Consider the following 18,076-nt stretch of genomic DNA (forward strand, 5'->3'; position numbering starts at 1 on the left):
GCAATTCTCAATGCGTATCAACACATTATACCTGTCGCTCCTTGCTCGGAGAATCAACCTCCGTACTCAGTCGTCACGCGAGCACTTGCAAATTCCGTCGCTAATCTCTGCTCCAGAATCCCAGCGCTTGCACTTCCTGTTGCTTCCGGCTCCTGTAAACTGAAACGCTGGCTACCCTTTCTATAGGGTCTGACACCCGACAGGAATAGGGGTCCAAAAGCAGAGCTTGGCACTCCTAGAGAGAGGAGAGAGAAAATCGTGTTTTTTAGAGAGAGGAGAGAGAGATCGTAATTCAACCCCCTTGTGTAGGTTTTAGCACTGGCTTTTTTTTTAAGGGCCTTGCTTGCTTTATTTTATTAATAAAAGCCTGGTCACTTAAAAGTGACCCGCCACTTTAATAAAATAAAGTGTGAACCTGTTCAAACTTTAAAAACTCACTTAGTTAGTGAAAACAATGCTATACAAACACATTCCAGGCGTCCCCGGGTGCAGGACACGACACAGATGCAATGCAGACACAGACTCCTCGCGGGAAAACATCTGTCCTCCCGCGATTGTTCTTGCTTTTCGTAAAAAGCTTCATTGAAGCCATCTTTATTCTTGTGCTTGCGTTCTTACGCGTATTTTCTTACTCAGTTCGGATTTCGTCCTTAGCCTACGGGATGCCCCCTTACTGATACACCCGTCACCCATCATGTGACGCATCAAAGGCACTCGTAACCAAGCCCTTTCCAGCGAACTTACGGAAACTCCTTCGCGATGTTTACCGTCACCCATCAAAGGACACATCAGAGTTGTCCGTTCCTGATGGCAGTTCCTGTAGCTACAATCTTTTTAACAGTTCTTAGTGCACATAAGAAAATATCCTAAAAAAGAGATTTAATCATTAAAAATAAGAAAATAGTCCAATTAGCAACACGTGCACATCTAACCCTATGTGCATGTGGACAAGCTACTTCAGGTCTAGGGTTAAGGTAAGCTTAGGAAGAACAAGCTTAGGAAGTGTTCTGGCACCTTTAAGAGTCTATTCGCAGGCCGTGCATGTCCAGACACTTAAGAGTAGTTGCATATCCTCTGGTTGTAAGAGACTTGGACACTCCAAGTCGAGAATCTACCGCGACACCACAAATAATCACTTCAAACAATTCACAATTGATTCGACACTAGCCCGGAAATTACGGGCAGAATGTGACGTGGCACTGCTGACGCGGCTTACAGTACGGACGTCGTGCTGACATGTACGGACCTCCGCGATTTGCGGCGCATCTCACGGGCTTGATGATGTGGCAGCAATAACGACAGTTTGCTTTTCTGGCTGCTTTTGTCTACACAGGAGAAAATCCTACGCAAAAGCTTTAGTAGCTTTTGGGCATTACTTTAATTCCCTTAGAGAGGGCTTGTGAGAGAGACAGCTTTATATTTTTTTTGAAGAGGCTTTTTGAAACAGCTTTTGGGGCTTTGCTTTTGGCATCCCTTGTAAACTCTTTAAATTGGTCTTTTGGGCTCCCACTCTGCAGAGCATCTGGGCGCAGAGTCTGAGAATGAGACTCAAAGGCTCGCTTGTACTTTGAGTTGCAGATTAATATAAAAAGAAATACCGAAAGGGGCGCCAGTCTTTGGGGCCAATATCTCTAGGCACGAAACTCCGTTGGGCCAATGTCGAATCAATTGTGAAATGTGAATTGTTTGAAGTGATTATTTGTGGTGTCGCGGTAGATTCTCGACTTGGAGTGTCCAAGTCTGTTACAATGGTATCAGAGCGTGGCCGATTTCTCTCATACGGGAAATCCGATCTTTTTACGCAACACCTATGGCTTCCGACAAGGTCAGTCGACTCCCTCTACATCCGAATTGCGGAAAGGGATCACAACAACGATTCAGGCAAGGAGAACGGCCCGCCTCGGCCTACTCACGCGGAGCGTCGACAATTGATCGTTGATGCAACAAAGATGATGCTTAATTTTGCCAAGGACCCGAAATTGGAATGAGCCAGACTTCTTTCAAAGAGGTGCACACGCAGTGGAAAACCACAAAGCCACCCCCCAAACCCGCTCTCAAGAAACCTCCTACTCCCAAGAAATACGTATACACAGAGAGAATTAGAAAAGGTGGTTGATGCACGAATTGCTCAACTTTTTGACGCGCAGAACAAAGTTAAAAAGCACGACAAAAAACAAAAGAAAAGCACTGACTTCCCGGGTTATCTGGATCGTCAGTCTACTTTTGAAAAGGCAAAGAAACAGAAGAAGCATGTTCGATTTGAAGGAGTACCCAATTCTTCTTCTTCTTCTGACAGTTCTTCTAGCTCATCTGACTCGAGTGAGAAGACAGAAAAGGTAAAAAGCGAAGCAAAAAGCAACGCTTCGGAAGGGGAAAGAAAAAGGCAAAGAAGTCTAAATCTCGCCCCGTGGTTGACAGTTCTATTGAGGACTCATCTACAGATAGTTCGAACTCTGATGACAGCAGCTTTTATGCAAAGAAGAGAACTTTTACAAAGCCAACTAGTATGACTTTCTGGAAGACAAAAGCAAGAAAGTTCGAGAGTTTAAGGAAGGTGGACAGTCAATTAAATTTGACACGTTTTCTGGTTATAGAGATGCTTCGAAGGCTGTGTCTGTGTCTTTTGTACAGCAGTTTGACATCGGTTTCGAGGGAGGGCGTTACTAAGAGCACTCTAAGATTCGGAGAGTTGCATCTTACTTAAGGAGAATGCTCAAACTTGGTAGTCCACGCTTCTATTAAACAAGATTGCGCCAGCTAAATGACTCAAATTCAAGAGGCTTTTTATTTCTTCATGGCTAACTCAAGAGTATGAACGCGACATACAAACTGCTTGGAACCATCTTCGGATGACCAAGAAGGATACAGTGGACGCTTATTGCGAAAGATTCTGGAGCTCTTTTCTAGCCGCCTCTTCAATTAAGAAGATCTCGTTCAAGGAACAGATTGAGCGGTTTACCTTGGGTCTTCCTACAAAGATCCGAGATCATTGCTTGAAACAAAAGTCAGCTTCCATTCAGGAGTTGATGAGTCATGCGAAACGGGGTTTTGCCATTCACTCAGGCAGTTTGACCTACCCCACCGATGAGATCATGACGCAAAGAGCCGAACAAACTTCGACAAATGAAAGTAGAAAGAGGAAGAGCAACCCAAAAAAGAAGGATGCACGACCCAAACTCACTCCTCAGAAGAGAGCTCGCTTCATCAAGGAAGGGAAGTGCTTTGGATGCGGGGAAACTGGACGTATCTCGTGAAGTGCCGTAAAAAAGGCACCGAAAGAACAAAACGACAAGGACGACGAAAGGCCTGAGAGTTCGAGAACAGCTGAGGAACGTGGAAAAAAAGACAAGATAAAAACAAGACTGGTTCCAGATTACATGGGTATCAATCCCAGCACGTTGGACGAGAGTACAAAACTTTGCCGAGCTTGGGGCAAAGTGAAAGACCAAGAAGTCCTTATCGTCTTTGATGGAGGAGCCAAGGCCAACTTCATTTCACCGGAATTGGCGGCGCGGCTCAAGATCACTCCCGATCGGATGGGACCACTTGCGGAGGCAGTTCTAGCGGCACCCGACACGGACGTAGCTATTACACTTGTCATGGGCAAACTTCGGTTGCATTGTCAGGGGTATTTGGGGCATGAGGACTTTTACATAATGCCTTTGGAAGGTTGTGATGTTCTCTTGGGAATTCCTTGGTACCACAAGAACAACGCCATGATCGACTATCGGGCGAGGAAAGCGACCATGAGGACTTTTACATAATGCCTTTGGAAGGTTGTGATGTTCTCTTGGGAATTCCTTGGTACCACAAGAACAACGCCGTGGCCGACTATCGGGCGAGCAAAGCGACATTGACCACAAAGAAGGGCAGTACCATTGTACTTGACATTAAACTTCAGGACGAGTTTGTCACTATTGTATCGGCTTCGGCCATTCCAAAGTTAATGAAATCCAGTCTGTTTGTTTACTCGATCTTTATGAAAGAGTTGAGTGATGAGAATAGGACAAATATGTCTGAACTTGATAAAGAACGCCAAGATTTTCTCCACTCTCATGTTGATTGCTTCTCAGAGGGCTTGCCACGTGAGTTATCACCCGCTCGCACTGAAGATCATACCATTGATCTGATACATGGAAGCACACCACCGAACCGGCCACCTTATCGTGTGAGCCGAGCCCAGAACGAAGAGATTATGAACCAAGTGAAAGACCTCTTGGAAAGGGGTCTTGTCCAGCCTAGTACTTCACCGTATTGCTCTCCAGTGTTGTTGGTTTTGAAGAAAGACGGATCTTGGAGAATATGCATCGATTATAGAGCTCTCAACAAAATCACCATCAAGAACAGATTTCCGATTCCTAGAACAAGGATCCTCGTGCTTTAGCAGGATCGAGTTGAAAAGTGGATATCATCACATCCGAATCACGACAGGAGATGTCTATAAGACGGCCTTTCGGACGACTTTTGGGTTATTTGAGTTTTTGGTGATGCCTTTTGGCATAACCAATGCTCCTGCAACATTTAATTGGATGACGGACATGATTTTTCGAAAGTACAGGCTATTTGTTGGCACTCGACATCATTGTTTTCTCCAAGGATGAGGCAGAACATAGAGATCATCTACTTCAAGTCTTTCAGGCATTACGAGATCACAAGTTAGTGATTAATGCAAAGAAAAGTGAATTTTTCCTACCAGAAATATTCTTTTTGGGACACATTGTGTCAGCAGCAGGAGTGCAGATGGATCCGGCCAAGATCGAGACTATCCGTGATTGGCCCGATTTGAAGAATGTCCATGAAGTTAAAAGCTTCTTGGGATTGTGTTCGTACTACAAGCGGTTCATTCAAAAGTTTGCAAAGGTTGCTTCCCCTTTGCATATCTTGACACAGAAAGGAGTCCCTTTCTCGTGGGGACCCACAGAGGTGACTGTCTTTCAATCTTTGAAAGAGAAATCGACTACGAGACCAGTTTTGACTTTGCCGGACCTGCAGAAGTCATTTGAAGTATATTGTGATGCTTGTGGTCGTAGTTTGGGTGCAATCTTAACGCAAGAAGGCCATGTCATTGCTTACGAGAGCCAATTGTTCTCAAAGCCAAAATTGCAGCACAGATTTATGAGAAAGAGCTTTTGGCGGTTATCCATGCTCTTACTCAGTGGCGGCACTACCTACACGGAGCGGATTTTACTGTCTTTACAGACCATCAGTTTACGCTACTTCTTGTCATAGAAGCAACTATCGGAAAAGCACATGCGGTTGGCGAACATCTTGTGACAGTTTCACTTCCAGATTGTCCATGTGCAGGGACAGAAGAACTTGGTGGCAGATGTTTTGTCTCGGAAGCCGTTGATTCTGGATATTTCCGCGATACATCATAAGAGTTTCGAGGATATGGTCGATCAATATGCCACGGATACCGATTTTGCAGACGTTTTCACACGGATACGGGATGGGGAGACAATAGCGGGATATTCCATTCGGGATGGCTACTTGATAAATAAAACCATGTTGTACGTTACACAGCCATTGAGGAAAAAGGTTATGACTGAATGCCACTGTCCGCCTTTTACGGGTCACCGCGGCATAGCTACCACCATGAAAGGGGTAGAGAGATACTTCTTTTGGCCGAGACTCAAGAACGATGTGCACGAGTTTGTGCGCAGTTGCTTGGTATGCCAGGAGGTCAAATTTGACAGGCATAAAACACAAAGATTGTTGCACCCTTTGCCCATACCCACCCGCCCCTCGGAAAGTACTGCAATAAATTTCATTTTTTATCTCCGGAGAACACAGAGTGGTCACGATGGTATCTGGACTGTTATTGACAGATCTAGCAAGCAGGCTCATTTCATTCCAGTGAAGAAAACAATCAAGCCAGATCACTTAGCGAAACTGTTTGTGGCCCAGATTTTCAGATTACATGGCATGCCTGAGACGATTGTCTCCGAGAGGGACCCCAGATTCACCAGTTTGTTTTGGGAGGCAATTTGGGAGAACATTGGCACACGATGGCAGTTCTCGTCTTCTTTCCACCCGCAGACTGACGAGCAATCTGAGAATTTCAATTCAATGGTTTTAGATTTATTGAAGTCTTATATGTCGGATTAGAAGACTCGATGAGAAAAGTATCTACCTTTGGTGGAATTTGCCTACAACAACACAATACACTCTTCGACGCGGAAGGCGCCATTTGAGATTATTGAAGGTGCTGCGAAGGTTCCACCCTTCCTAAGCACGAAAGATAAGATTTTTGAAGCTCATGAGTACACGCGCGACTTAGACAAGGCTTTTGCCAAGGTCTGCAAGGCTTGCAGAAAACTCAAGAAAGATAAAAAAAGCAGTAGATCGCCATCGACGCGATTTGAAATTAAAGAAGGATGATTGGGTGCTCTTACGTTTTGAGAAGGCACACTTGAGAAAGAAAAAGGGAAAGGAGAGGCTTTTTCCAAAGCTTAGTATGCAATACTACGGACCTTTCCAAATCTTTGAAAAGATCAATGATGTCTCCTTCCGACTGAAACTGCATGTGTCACAGGACGGGCACCACGTGCCAATAGAAAAGAACAGACTGAATAGACTTTTAGCACTTCAAATAACAATTGAATTGAAATAGAGAGAGAGAGACGACACGCGACACGGAGTGGCTGAATTCCACCCCAAAGAGTATTGGCCCCAAACCTTGGCGCCCCTTTCGGTATTTCTTTATATTCCATCAACACAATACAAGCCGGTACTCCAAACTCTACACCTTCTCCAGGAAGCGAGCCAGAGAATGAGCCCTAGCCTCATCTTTAAAGACCCTTGGCTTGAAAAGGAGTTACAATAAAAAGCCTTTAAAACTCAAAAGCTCCTGGTCCAAAAAGCAATGTCAAAAGCTGCAAGCGTAAATCACGAAAATTCGTACAGCTTGCCACGTCATCAGCCAACACAATTTTCGAAAATCTCCTTGATGATCTTAGGGTTAGAGTTAGGGTTTTTGCATTTTTAGGACTAGGGCTTCCAAGATTAGGGTTTCAACAGTTAGGGTTTTTGGCAGAAATCGGGGTTAGGGGTTTTGCTCTCAAGCAGCCACATCATCACTTTGTGACAGTTTAGGCCCCTCGACCACATCTGTAAGTTGGCTCCATTCTGTAGGCTTTGACACGTCAGCAGTTTGTTAATCTCCCCTTCTTGAAAGAGAGTAATCGTCCGCGATCACAGCATATCTGCAAAACAACAAGTTAGCTCAAAAATTTCCGAGAGACAATCAGTTTGCTCTTTTTATTAAGGAGTTAGCTTCTCCTTTTGGCTGTTTTGATCAAGGAGTTGGCTTCTCCTTTTTGCTCTTTTGATCAAGGAGTTAGCTTCTCCTTTCGTCCAGATCAAAACTCTTGATATTCCGGCGTAGTAAAATTAACCATCACACCCACACCGTACTGATCTTCCACGGGTGTCTTGATGCACTAAAAAATTACATACCCAGGCAATCTCATCCAATTAGGAATATTCAGCAATTGACACATCACAATGCAACACAAATGCTTACATATGCATGTTACAAGACACAACAAACAACGCCGCTGAGCACTCCCCCGAGACAAACGATCTGAGGTATGAAGCTACTCAACGACTACCTATCACTCCCCCCGCAAATAACCTAAAAAGGTCTGGGCCATGAACTCAGACTGTACAACCAAACGCTCCGCAGGCATTGGTTGCGTCGTTCCGAGGTTTTAAAACATACAACGAAACGCTCCCCAGGCATCTGCCTGCGTCGTTCTGAGGTTCAAACAATACCAAAGCAGTATTTCTCACTTCTCCACTCGGGAGTAAAATCACCAATCATTGAAACCAGTATCAAACCAGAGTCAAACAATTCAAATAAGCACCAAAACAGGTTCAAAACAGATACCATCCATTTCAAATAAATTCCAAACAGGATCACCAAACAAGATCAAACAGAACTCAAACTTAAAAAGCAATCTCTACATCAGTCGAGCTCGAAAAGTCGATTGACTTTCCATCTTGAAACCTGCACCAAAAATTAGGGTTAAGTTCCTTCCATGAGGTCGTAGCCGAGCACATCATGGTCCATCAGCTCTTGGACAGACAGTGTTTCTTTGGCGGAGATGGTAGTCCCAAGAGATAGCAATCACACCAAACCTCCAAGGTCATCTGCTCGTGAAGAGACATCTACTGAGAGATGTCGAGAAATTTCAAGTTATAATCTGCTAGGGTTTCCATGGCAAGCATTTCAGGATACTCCACTTTACCAGAAGTTACACTCCGAAGGAAGATGTTAGAAACCATATAACTTCGGACCAAAAAAAAAAAATCTTAAAAGCTTGCCAAGTACTTGGAGTGTACGGCTTGGTAGCTATAGACATCAACATCTGCATAGCACTGCTTTTGAGAAAAACAGTGACTCGAAACAAATATGGGATCCTTCTTTGCAAGTGATCTTAATGGCTTATGCCCTGTAAGACCTGAGCGGTGAAGACGGGAGCGCGCCCGATGCGCGATGAAGTAAGGGTGGGAGTGGCTAATAAGTCCGGGTTGGAGGGCGAAGATCCCTCCAATAGAAGTCCAATAGCTCTGTTTGCTCTTTTGTAGGACCGGTATGCTTTCAGATTAGCGCACGCCTGATACTCTAATACCACTGTCACAGGACGAGCACCACGTGCCAATAGAAAAGAACAGATTGAACAGACTTTTAGCACTTCAAATAACAACTGAACTGAAATAGAGAGAGACGACACGCGACACGGAGTGGTTGAATTCCACCCCAGAGAGTATTGGCCCCAAACCTTGGCGCCCCTTTCGGTATTTTTTTATATTGCATCAACACAGTACAAGCCGGTACTCCAAACTCTGCACCTTCTCTAGGAAGCGTGCCAGAGAATGAGCCCTAGCCTCATATTTAAAGGCCCTTGGCCTGAAAAGTAGTTACAATAAAAAGCCTTTAAAACTCAAAAGCTTCTGCTCCAAAAAGCAATGCCAAAACTGCCAACGTAAATCACGAAAATCCGTACAACCTACCAGGACATCAACCAACGCAATTTTCGACTGCTGCTCTTAGAGTTAGGGTTAGGGTTTTTGCAGTTTTAGGGTTAGGGTTTCCAAAATTAGGGTTTCAACAATTAGGGTTATTGGCATAAATTAGGGTTAGGGTTTCTGCTCTCAAGCAACCACGTCATCACTTTGTGACAGTTTAGGCCCCTCGGCCACATCTGTAAGTTGGCTCCATTCTTTAGGCTTTGATACGTCAGCAGTTTGTTACAGCCTGACACTTGGAGGATTCACAATGCATTTCATGTGAGTCTTTTGAAACCTTTTAAAGGTGATGTGCCCGAAGATGGGGAGCCTAATGAGCAACCCGAAGTGGAAGAAAACGAGGAGATCCTTGTTCCTAAACAGATTTTGGCACGTATAGACAAAAAGAATAAGGGTAAAAGTACAAAGGCGGTTCTTGGTTAAATTCAAGAACTTTCCTGCATTGGATGCGAAGTGGATGGAGGAGGAGGACCTAGCAGATACTCCTCAGATTGTGAACCTTTACCTTGAAGCTTTTGGTTTAGCATAGTCTACCCCAAATGAAACCCCGAATTCAGCTTGGCCGAATATCTGGTGCAGTGGGTTGCACAAGAGGGGAGTTAGTCCACTCCTTTGTCAATAGATGCCTTGATTTTTAGAATACTAGAGTCACTGATGTCTCGACTCTCTTTGAGCTTCAGGGATACTGAGAGCTGACGATATTCTGCTATATGACTTTATGAATTGGAATTCCCGAATATGAAACTAATTTGTTCTTGACTTGTTTTTAAGTGCAGGAACTGATAGGCGAAATGACTGCAGCATTTTGGTCTGAATGATCTCGAATAGACATGGTTGCAATAGGGGTTAGTCAATCGGGCATCTATAAGGTCCTAAGTGGATCTAGATGCAATTGCTAACTGCATTGCTGATAAATCATGGTCTAAGATCAGAATGAATGTTGAATGTGATTTGTCATGTGATGTCATGTGCTGTCTAGTGATGTCCTGTGATGTGACTATCGATTGGTACATGTGCTAGATGTGTGTTCCTAGTGCGTCGATACTAACAGTCAGTGTCTGCTTAGACAATTTATGACTTATGTCTGTTTTGCAGGCGTAATCGAGGGCAATTACAATGCTCTCAAGAGGAGGGTATGTCACAAACTGGTGACGTGGCTGTCTAGTACTCGCGCACACACACCCCCTGGCAGCAGTCCCGGAAATTACGGACAGAATGTGACGTGACACTGCTGACGTGGCCTACAGTTCGGACGTCGTGCTTACATGTATGGACCTCCGTGATTTGCGACGCATCTCATGGGCCTGATAACGTTGTAGCAGTACACGGCAGTTTGCTTTTCTAGCTACTTTTGTCTACGTAGGAGAAAATCCTACGCAAAAGCTTTAGTAGCTTTTGGGCATTACTTCAATTCCCTAAAAGAGGGCTTGTGAGAGAGAAAGCTTTATAATCTTTTTTAAGAGGCTTTTTGAAACAGCTTTTGGGGCTTTGCTTTTGGCATCCCTTACAACTCTTTAAATTGGTCTTTGAGACTCCCGCTCTGCAGAGCATCTGGACACAGAGTCTGAGAGTGAGACCCGAAGGCTCGCTTGTACTTTGAGATGTAGATTAATATAAAAAAAAATACCGAAAGGGGCGCCAGTCTATGGGGCCAATATCTCTAGGAACGAAACTCCATCAGACCAGTGTCGAATCAATTGTGAACTGTGAACTGTTTGAAGTGATTATTTGTGGTGTCGGGATAGATTTTCGACTTGGAGTGTCCAAGTCTGTTACACTGGTTACACACAACATGATCAGCAGAATTACAGTCAATAGCCATCATGAGCATTTTACAGTGCATAGAACCCATTTTCCCTATTTTAGCCATTTTTCACTTATTATTAATAAGTGACTTTGTTGGGAAACTGGGTAGGGCAAATCTTGCAAGTGACTAAATAAGAAAACTAGCGCTAGCACTTTCTGGCAGAAGAGGCAGCAGGAGTTCACAAACTCACAGGCACCTTCTCAGAAAGACCGGCAGGAGGCCTAGCGTTTCCAGCCAACACCAGAGCAAGACCAACGTTTTGGCTCAAGACCAGTCTAGCGTTTTTCATCACATCAGCCCTGGCATTTTGCAAACAATAGATCAGCCCTGGCGTTTTTGCAAACCACAGATCAGCCTAGCATTTTTGCAATTGCAGATCTACATCAACGTTTTGCAGATTCCTGAGGACAAAACCATCCCTAGCAATAGCATTTTCAGTTCTCAGCACTTAGACACCACAGATCAAGTCCCCAACCTCATAGATCTCACCTTCCCGCAGTAGATCCTTGCCGCATGGTTAAATCAACCAGCGTTTGCAGATTCAGCCCACTATTCGCAGATTTCAACATCCGCGTTTTCAGCGCCTCATCAACGCGTCGTCATCATCGCCGTCATAGAGTCGGATTTCAGCAGATAGCAGATTTGCAGATTTAATCCCCTCTCGTCGTCGTCGACATTGTCAGCAAGTCCATTGCATTTGACCATAGTACGAGATTTGTGCAATCCATAGCATAGACCTCTCGCCATAGAGAGTGGAGCACTTGGAGGAGGGTTTGACAACATTTTGGTGTCGTATTCTCCTCTCTATCTCTCAGTCTCAGCACCTTCATTCACGGAGTTCTTTCACTTTGTGACCATTTGCACTCTCTCACTAAAGGAACGGAAGGCTCTCCCTTCCGTAAGTGAAAGGAACCTTGAGCGCAGTTCGGAGCACTCATCTTGAGCAAAGTTCAAAATTCACTGCCGCTGCACCTTACAGAAACTGTCACAGGACAAAAAATTCTGGCCAGGGAGCACCTCCTCTGCAATCTGTGCGCTCTAGACTACCAAAGAGGGCCCCAAAGGCTCATATTTAAAGGCCCAAGGCCACACACGGATGCATAGAGAAACTATCACAGAACAGAAAATTATGGCTTTGATGTAGAGATTGGCATGGACCACCGTTCTAAGGAGAGCGAATCTACGACTGGCCGAACGGACGTATTAATCAGATGCGTTTATAACCTCGACGCAAAAACCCTAACCCTAAAACCCGTCACAATCAATCTAACAGTTTACTTTTCTCTTACTTATAATAATCTCTATCAATGCCTACATTACTTTTTGCTCAAGGAATATAATTGCAAAAGGCATGGTAGAATTTTTGTGTGTATCCTAAAAATTGCAGAATAGAAGTTCTATCCTAACTTCAATCCAAAAAGGGTGTCTCGCACCTTCACATGGTTCCTTCAAATGCTCTAAGAAGTTCTCTTAGCAATCTAATCATAGAGAACACTCTACATTCATAGTGCCCACTCTCTACATGCAAATCACACTCAGCCCGTGCAACAATACACATCAATCGATCATAAGCATCCTCTTTAATCAGACATAGCTTAACCATAAAACTAAGGCATCACTTCGTTCAGAGGGGACAATTTGGCATAATGTGGTACCTAGACATCTATCACAGAGAGAGAGAGAGCAAAAAAAATTTCATTAATATCTTCTAGAGAACAAATGGGCCTACGAGACCAATCAATGTATAAATGTGGCATCTCCACTGATGTCCCAAAGAAAAGGGCGGCGAGAGAGAGAGAAAAATGAAACGAAATGAAATATTATATTAACGTCTTCAAAAGGCCAAAGTGACCTATGAGACCAGAACGTTACAATGTGGTGGATCTGATACAAAGTCACAGTGCCATCTCCATAACCGACTTGTTTTTTCTTTCAGTAACGCCATTTTGCTAAGGTATATACAACATTGTACATTGGTGTTTTATCCCACGATTAGCCAAGAATGCATTAAACTCATGAGACATATACTTTCCCCTCGATGTGAACGAAGGGTGCCCATAGTACATCTAGAGACATATCCAATCATAGCCAAAAACTTCTTGAAGCACATGAACACTTCGGACTTAGCTTTATGCGGATACACCCATGCATGCCTGGAGTAATTAACAAAGTATAGGTAATTGCCTAAGGATGGAGGTTTGCATAGGCCCACAAACATCACTACACATAAGTTCCAACCTGCATGTAGCCCTTACTGAATTCTAGAGTCCTCTCTGAAAGAAGATTGTGATGCTGACGTAGATGCAAAGTGGGCTTTTAGTGCATAGTGTACTTATGATCCTGCTGCCCATGATCCATGCATGTTAGTTGCTACAGATTCACATGTGTGGTATTTTGACAATGGTGCTACAAAGCACATTATCTCACATCGTGATTTTTTTACCTCTCTTGAGTTTATCCCTCATGGGAATACTATTACTTGTGCCAACAATGCCTCTTATCTGGTTCAAGGAGTTGCTAGCTGCTTAGTTCACACCTACCAGTTTAGGATTTCATAGTATTTTTATTTTGCCATTTTGTCTAGCGAAATCACAAGAGATCCAGCACCCGCTGGCGGATCTCATCGATCTCCTCCATGGTAGCAGTCTAACAGGGCATCGTGCATGTCGGGCCAAAGTGATCCGAATCCTTTGATGTAGCCTCCGTCAATTTTGTGTAGTCCTTCGCAATCATGGGCGTCTGGATATAAGGTAGAGAGAGAGAGAGAGAGAGAGAGAGAGAGAGAGAGAGAACATGATCGTGCGATATAAGGTAGTTACGAAACCCATCATGTGAGTGTGTGCGGTGAGAAAACTTTGTTCTGGTTCAGTAAATAGTAATCCAACTTTGTACCTTCCATACTTTGCAAGCATCTCCTCTTTGGTGAAACTGTCTTCCCGTGTGCCCTCATCATGAAGATATAAGCAATCAGGATTGTTGCATGGCTGCAAACAGCACCATTAATGACTTGCATGAGATAGGCAGGCAAAAGGCAAACAAGCAAGTATCACCCTAAAAAGACGAGCCTTACCATGTGCTTTAACCAGGCGTTGCAATACTTTGTTGTTCCAAAGCAAGCCCTGCAATGCAACTTTGGATTCCATGAGTACTTTAAATAGAATTAAGTAAAGTAGCCCTATGGCTCTCAGCTAAGAGACATAGAATAGACGAAAAACTAAGAGAGATGCAAAAAAGGAAGGATTACTTAAGCACTTTTCCATCCAAGACATAGCCGTTTACAGACTGGATGCACCGCATAGCATCTTCCTCCTTGACATATGTCACATACCTGCATAGATAAACGACAAAAAACACTCTGAATAAAAGAGTTGCAACAGCTACATTGATTTTGTACAAATTGCAAGCTAACCAATTCTTACACGCTAACACTGGACCCTGCAGATGAATGCTGAGAACTATGGCTCCCAGTCTTGGAGACTGAGATCTTGAGAATCTTTCCGTATTGGCCAAAATACTCTTTCCGCTCCAGTGTCTAAGGTATGGAACCAAAAGAAATTTAGACCTGCAGGCTAAATTCAAGTGGACGATTAAGAGCTTTATGGAAGACTGGCACCTACCTCTTCATCTGCCAAAGCTGCAGGTATTCCAACAACATAAACAAGATTTCTTTGAATCACTCGAACATTACTTAAATTCTTCCTTCCCTCCGCAGCCTTAGTCTTAGCCTTACCAAGCTTCTGTTTCTTCTCATTGATATCACCGAGTCTACAAAGAAAAAGAGAAAATAAGGTTGGTACTTGATGTGCAAAGCATCAGAAAGCAGGTGTGGCCAGGCAATCTAAATTATTCACACGCATTGCATGTGTAGGCATACACGTACATATAGGTAGCCTCGTTTGGACACAAGTGAAAATAACTCGCACATTAAGCCTATACAGTGAAGAGAGAATGCATAACTTGAGAGAAACAATGAGGCAAAGACAATTCAGCACTAGTAAAAGCAGGAAATTTAAGCTCAATAAATGCACTCGATTCGAAGCTACACCTGTCACAACTGACTGCAGTTGACACTATCTTCTCCTTATCATAAGGTGTCCGGCAAGCAGGACACCGTCCTTCTGTGCTGTCTTTCTCTGCCATTTCCATTATGTGGTTCCAGCACCAGACGCAAATCTGTGGATTATCAAACAGGTTATTTTGATATAATCTCTCAAGTGTAAAAAAAAGTTACACATCTCATAGACTTTAAAGCACATAACAAGATTAATCCATTTGCCAGTTCTGAAGCCTTGGACACTCAATCAGACGACCAGAAAAAAACATAAGCTTCTGCTAATATGCCATTCCTGGCTACAAAACTGCTGAACACTATTGTCTTGTTGACAGAGGTTTTCCACGTGATGGCATTTTCCTTGGATTAAATGCACTATGCATAGCCAAAAAATATTTCCTCTCCAAAAAAAGTTGAAACATCCTCACAGAGAAGCTCGACTGTTGGAAATTTTGCACATACACTAAAAGAATAGAAGTTGAAGACTGACTAGCTTTACCGCACTACACTTTCCAAAATTTGAATATCTTTGAAGGCTGATAAATGAAGGAAGAGAGAAACCTTGAGAATATAGAAGTTACCGGACCCAACTTCAACTTGATTGCTAGTGTTCAGCTAGTTACTTAGTGCAAATATCTATCGTATATGACCATTTCCAAAACATTCGCAGCTCCAATCACTGACCGCTAGCATTGATCTCATGTGCAAATCACACTGCAGATCGCAAAACAGGTTGCCTATCAAGACCACCTAGCTGCACTGCTCCTCCATCATGCTTCTTGCACTACTTGCCAGTTTGGCATTCCTGCCACCTAATAGATGTGACCAGCAATGCTGCTAAGACTATCCCTGCCCTGTATGTTCTCTTGATCCCAACAGTTAATAGAAACACAAGGTCTTTTCTCAGTTGCAATGCGATGTATGAACCCACGAGACAATTGACACTAAGGAATAGAACCGTCTTGTTAACTGCATCTCTTGCTGATTAAATACAACTCTTAAAATCTAATCAAACTGGTGTCAAAAGGTTCGAGAGTGTAATCAACAAGATTAAACGAGATAATCATCGACAACGGATGAGAAAGCACAAGCAAAATTGATGCAATAAAAACACGATTATTTAACCAAATCCGCTTAGACCCAGAGCAACAGGCAGATTATTTAACACGAACACAATGCACTGCATGAGGAACCCTTTGTCAGGGAATAAGCAAAGTGACCAACCTGGTACCCACATCGGCAGGGTTTAAGCTGTCTATCTGTAGAGTCCATTTCTTCCATGCACAAAGGACAGCAGTTCTCCCAATCTTCACCCATCTCCTCCATGATTGGTGATGTCTTGAAAAGCTGTCTAAAAAACGCAGCCATCAGTGACAGATACACCCGTTCTTGAAATACAAATGAATAAGAAGGCAAAGCTTGAATCTCCCAGACACGTGAGTATCTCACATGCAGAGAGATATACGGGTAGCAGAGTCTCTAGGGCAGAAAGCAAGAAGATCGCAAGGCTGCCCAACGACGAGATCACCAAGTCGATGGACTGCAAAGTGTTTTCAAGAAGCCGAAGGATCGATCGAAAAAAAAAAGGATGTTAATCAAAGCGGCAAGTCTCCGCTCTCGTTCTCACAGAAACACACTCTCTCCCTTGTGTCGCTATCTTTTTCTGCATTCAGCTTACCTCACCTGAAGCACGGCTGCTGAAACGGGGCTGTCTCCTGCTTGATCGATTGCTCCGAAGCAGTCGCCTGGGTGTTGGCAAGTCTTTCTTCTTTCCTGTGTGCGCGCGCGCGCGTGTGTGTGTGTGAGAGAGCGCGAACGCGCTCACGAACTCCCGATCGTGAGAATCTGCCGAGCGAGATTTGGTACGAAGGAGGGCTGGACAGAAAGCACGCAGAGCACAAGAGGAGGGAGAGGGGATCGCCGACGCAGAAAAAAAATACAAATAATGAGAGGAAGAAAGGATAAGAAAAGAGAAAGAGAAGGTGCCCGGCTATGGCGGAAATCTGCAAATTTTACTTCAAAACCTCCCACTGCCCTCAACTACTTAAGTTGCAAACCCCAGAGAGGTAAACGATGTCCATTGTATACCACAAAGGTGTTCTTAGAGAACTTGAATCCGCCACCCCTCGCGTCAAACGTGTCGGGACACATACGTAAAGATGAAACAAGCCGAGCTTTTAAGAACGTGTAAGAAAGGGAGGGAGAGAGAATTGAACATCTCAACCTAGCTTCATTAAGCATAGACAAAGACAGAGAGAATTTTAACAAGTTCAATAGTGGTGCATACATGATATATAACATGGACCTTAGGCTGGATTCATAAACGTCAACAACCTTTGCAAGGAGCATAGTTGGTTTAAGTAGCACACCTAATAAGTAGATTGCTTTACATAATTGGAAAGGCACCCTACAATTGCATCTATATGAAAGATTTTCTTTTGCGAGAAGATTCTAAGAGCAAAGATACTTAAATGAATGGAGAAATAAAAGAGGTCTACCAAAGGGTAGTGAGAAAGGATATGGCAAGTGATGGTACTTTGAGATGAAAGAGATCAATATACATGCAAAATAAAGGTGTCAATAGATGGCTTATTATATCTCATGTAAATCAGTGGTTAGCATTGCCTTGCTTTTCATAAAGAAACATTGTAACTCTTCCTCTCTCTCAGACACACATTGAATAGCATGTCTTGAGTTCAACTCTCCTCAACGGCTAGATCTTTAAGATCTCTTGGGATAGTTTCCTACAACGTTAAAACTCTCTTCTTCTTCTTCTTCTTCTTCTTCTACTCTTCTTCTTCTTCTTCTTCTTCTTCTCTCTCTCTCTCTCTCTCTCTCTCTCTCTCTCTCTCTCTCTCTCTCTCTCTCTCTCTCTCTCTCTCTCTCTCTCTCTCTCTCTCTCTCTCTCTCTCTCTCTCTCTCTCTGTGCGTGTGTGTGTGTGTGGATAGTTTCGTACGACATTAAAAATTCTCTTCTTCTTCTTCTTCTTCTCTTTCTCTCAATATCTCTCTCAATTTATAGACTTTGTCATACGCACGACAAGGCTCTTCATGTTATTAACAGAAATGGCGACTCTTTCATTTTCTATTAGCGCTATTGTCACTATTAGCATCAGAATAACCATCGGTATATACTAAGTGTGAAAGCATTTTATGCCCCTATTGTCACTATTAGCGCCAAAATA

At 43.5% G+C, this 18,076-nt stretch overlaps 1 protein-coding gene across 5 annotated transcripts in view; it reads right to left on the minus strand.

The window, feature by feature from the left end:
- Nucleotides 1-16,871, minus strand: part of LOC147423725 (uncharacterized) — a 57,732-nt gene extending 40,861 nt beyond the window's left edge. The window contains exons 1-9 of one of the 5 annotated variants that reach the window (XM_086500984.1): nucleotides 16,570-16,655; nucleotides 16,341-16,431; nucleotides 16,116-16,238; nucleotides 14,886-15,013; nucleotides 14,458-14,605; nucleotides 14,260-14,372; nucleotides 14,085-14,168; nucleotides 13,911-13,959; nucleotides 13,733-13,824 (exon numbers count right to left, since the gene is read on the minus strand). In XM_086500984.1, the coding sequence (XP_086357110.1) occupies nucleotides 13,733-13,824; nucleotides 13,911-13,959; nucleotides 14,085-14,168; nucleotides 14,260-14,372; nucleotides 14,458-14,605; nucleotides 14,886-15,013; nucleotides 16,116-16,217 (716 nt within the window). In that variant the 5' untranslated portion in view covers nucleotides 16,218-16,238; nucleotides 16,341-16,431; nucleotides 16,570-16,655. Of the gene's footprint in view, nucleotides 1-13,732; nucleotides 13,825-13,910; nucleotides 13,960-14,084; nucleotides 14,169-14,259; nucleotides 14,373-14,457; nucleotides 14,606-14,885; nucleotides 15,014-16,115; nucleotides 16,243-16,340; nucleotides 16,432-16,569 lie in introns of all 5 variants that reach the window. The other 4 variants (XM_086500985.1, XM_086500983.1, XM_086500982.1 and 1 more) reach the window with 4 other exon arrangements.
- Between the last annotated feature and the right edge of the window lie 1,205 nt (nucleotides 16,872-18,076).

This window comes from Adiantum capillus-veneris, chromosome 26 (assembly GCF_014529385.1).
Source record: "Adiantum capillus-veneris isolate H3 chromosome 26, ASM1452938v2, whole genome shotgun sequence".
Classification (NCBI taxonomy): domain Eukaryota; kingdom Viridiplantae; phylum Streptophyta; class Polypodiopsida; order Polypodiales; family Pteridaceae; genus Adiantum; species Adiantum capillus-veneris.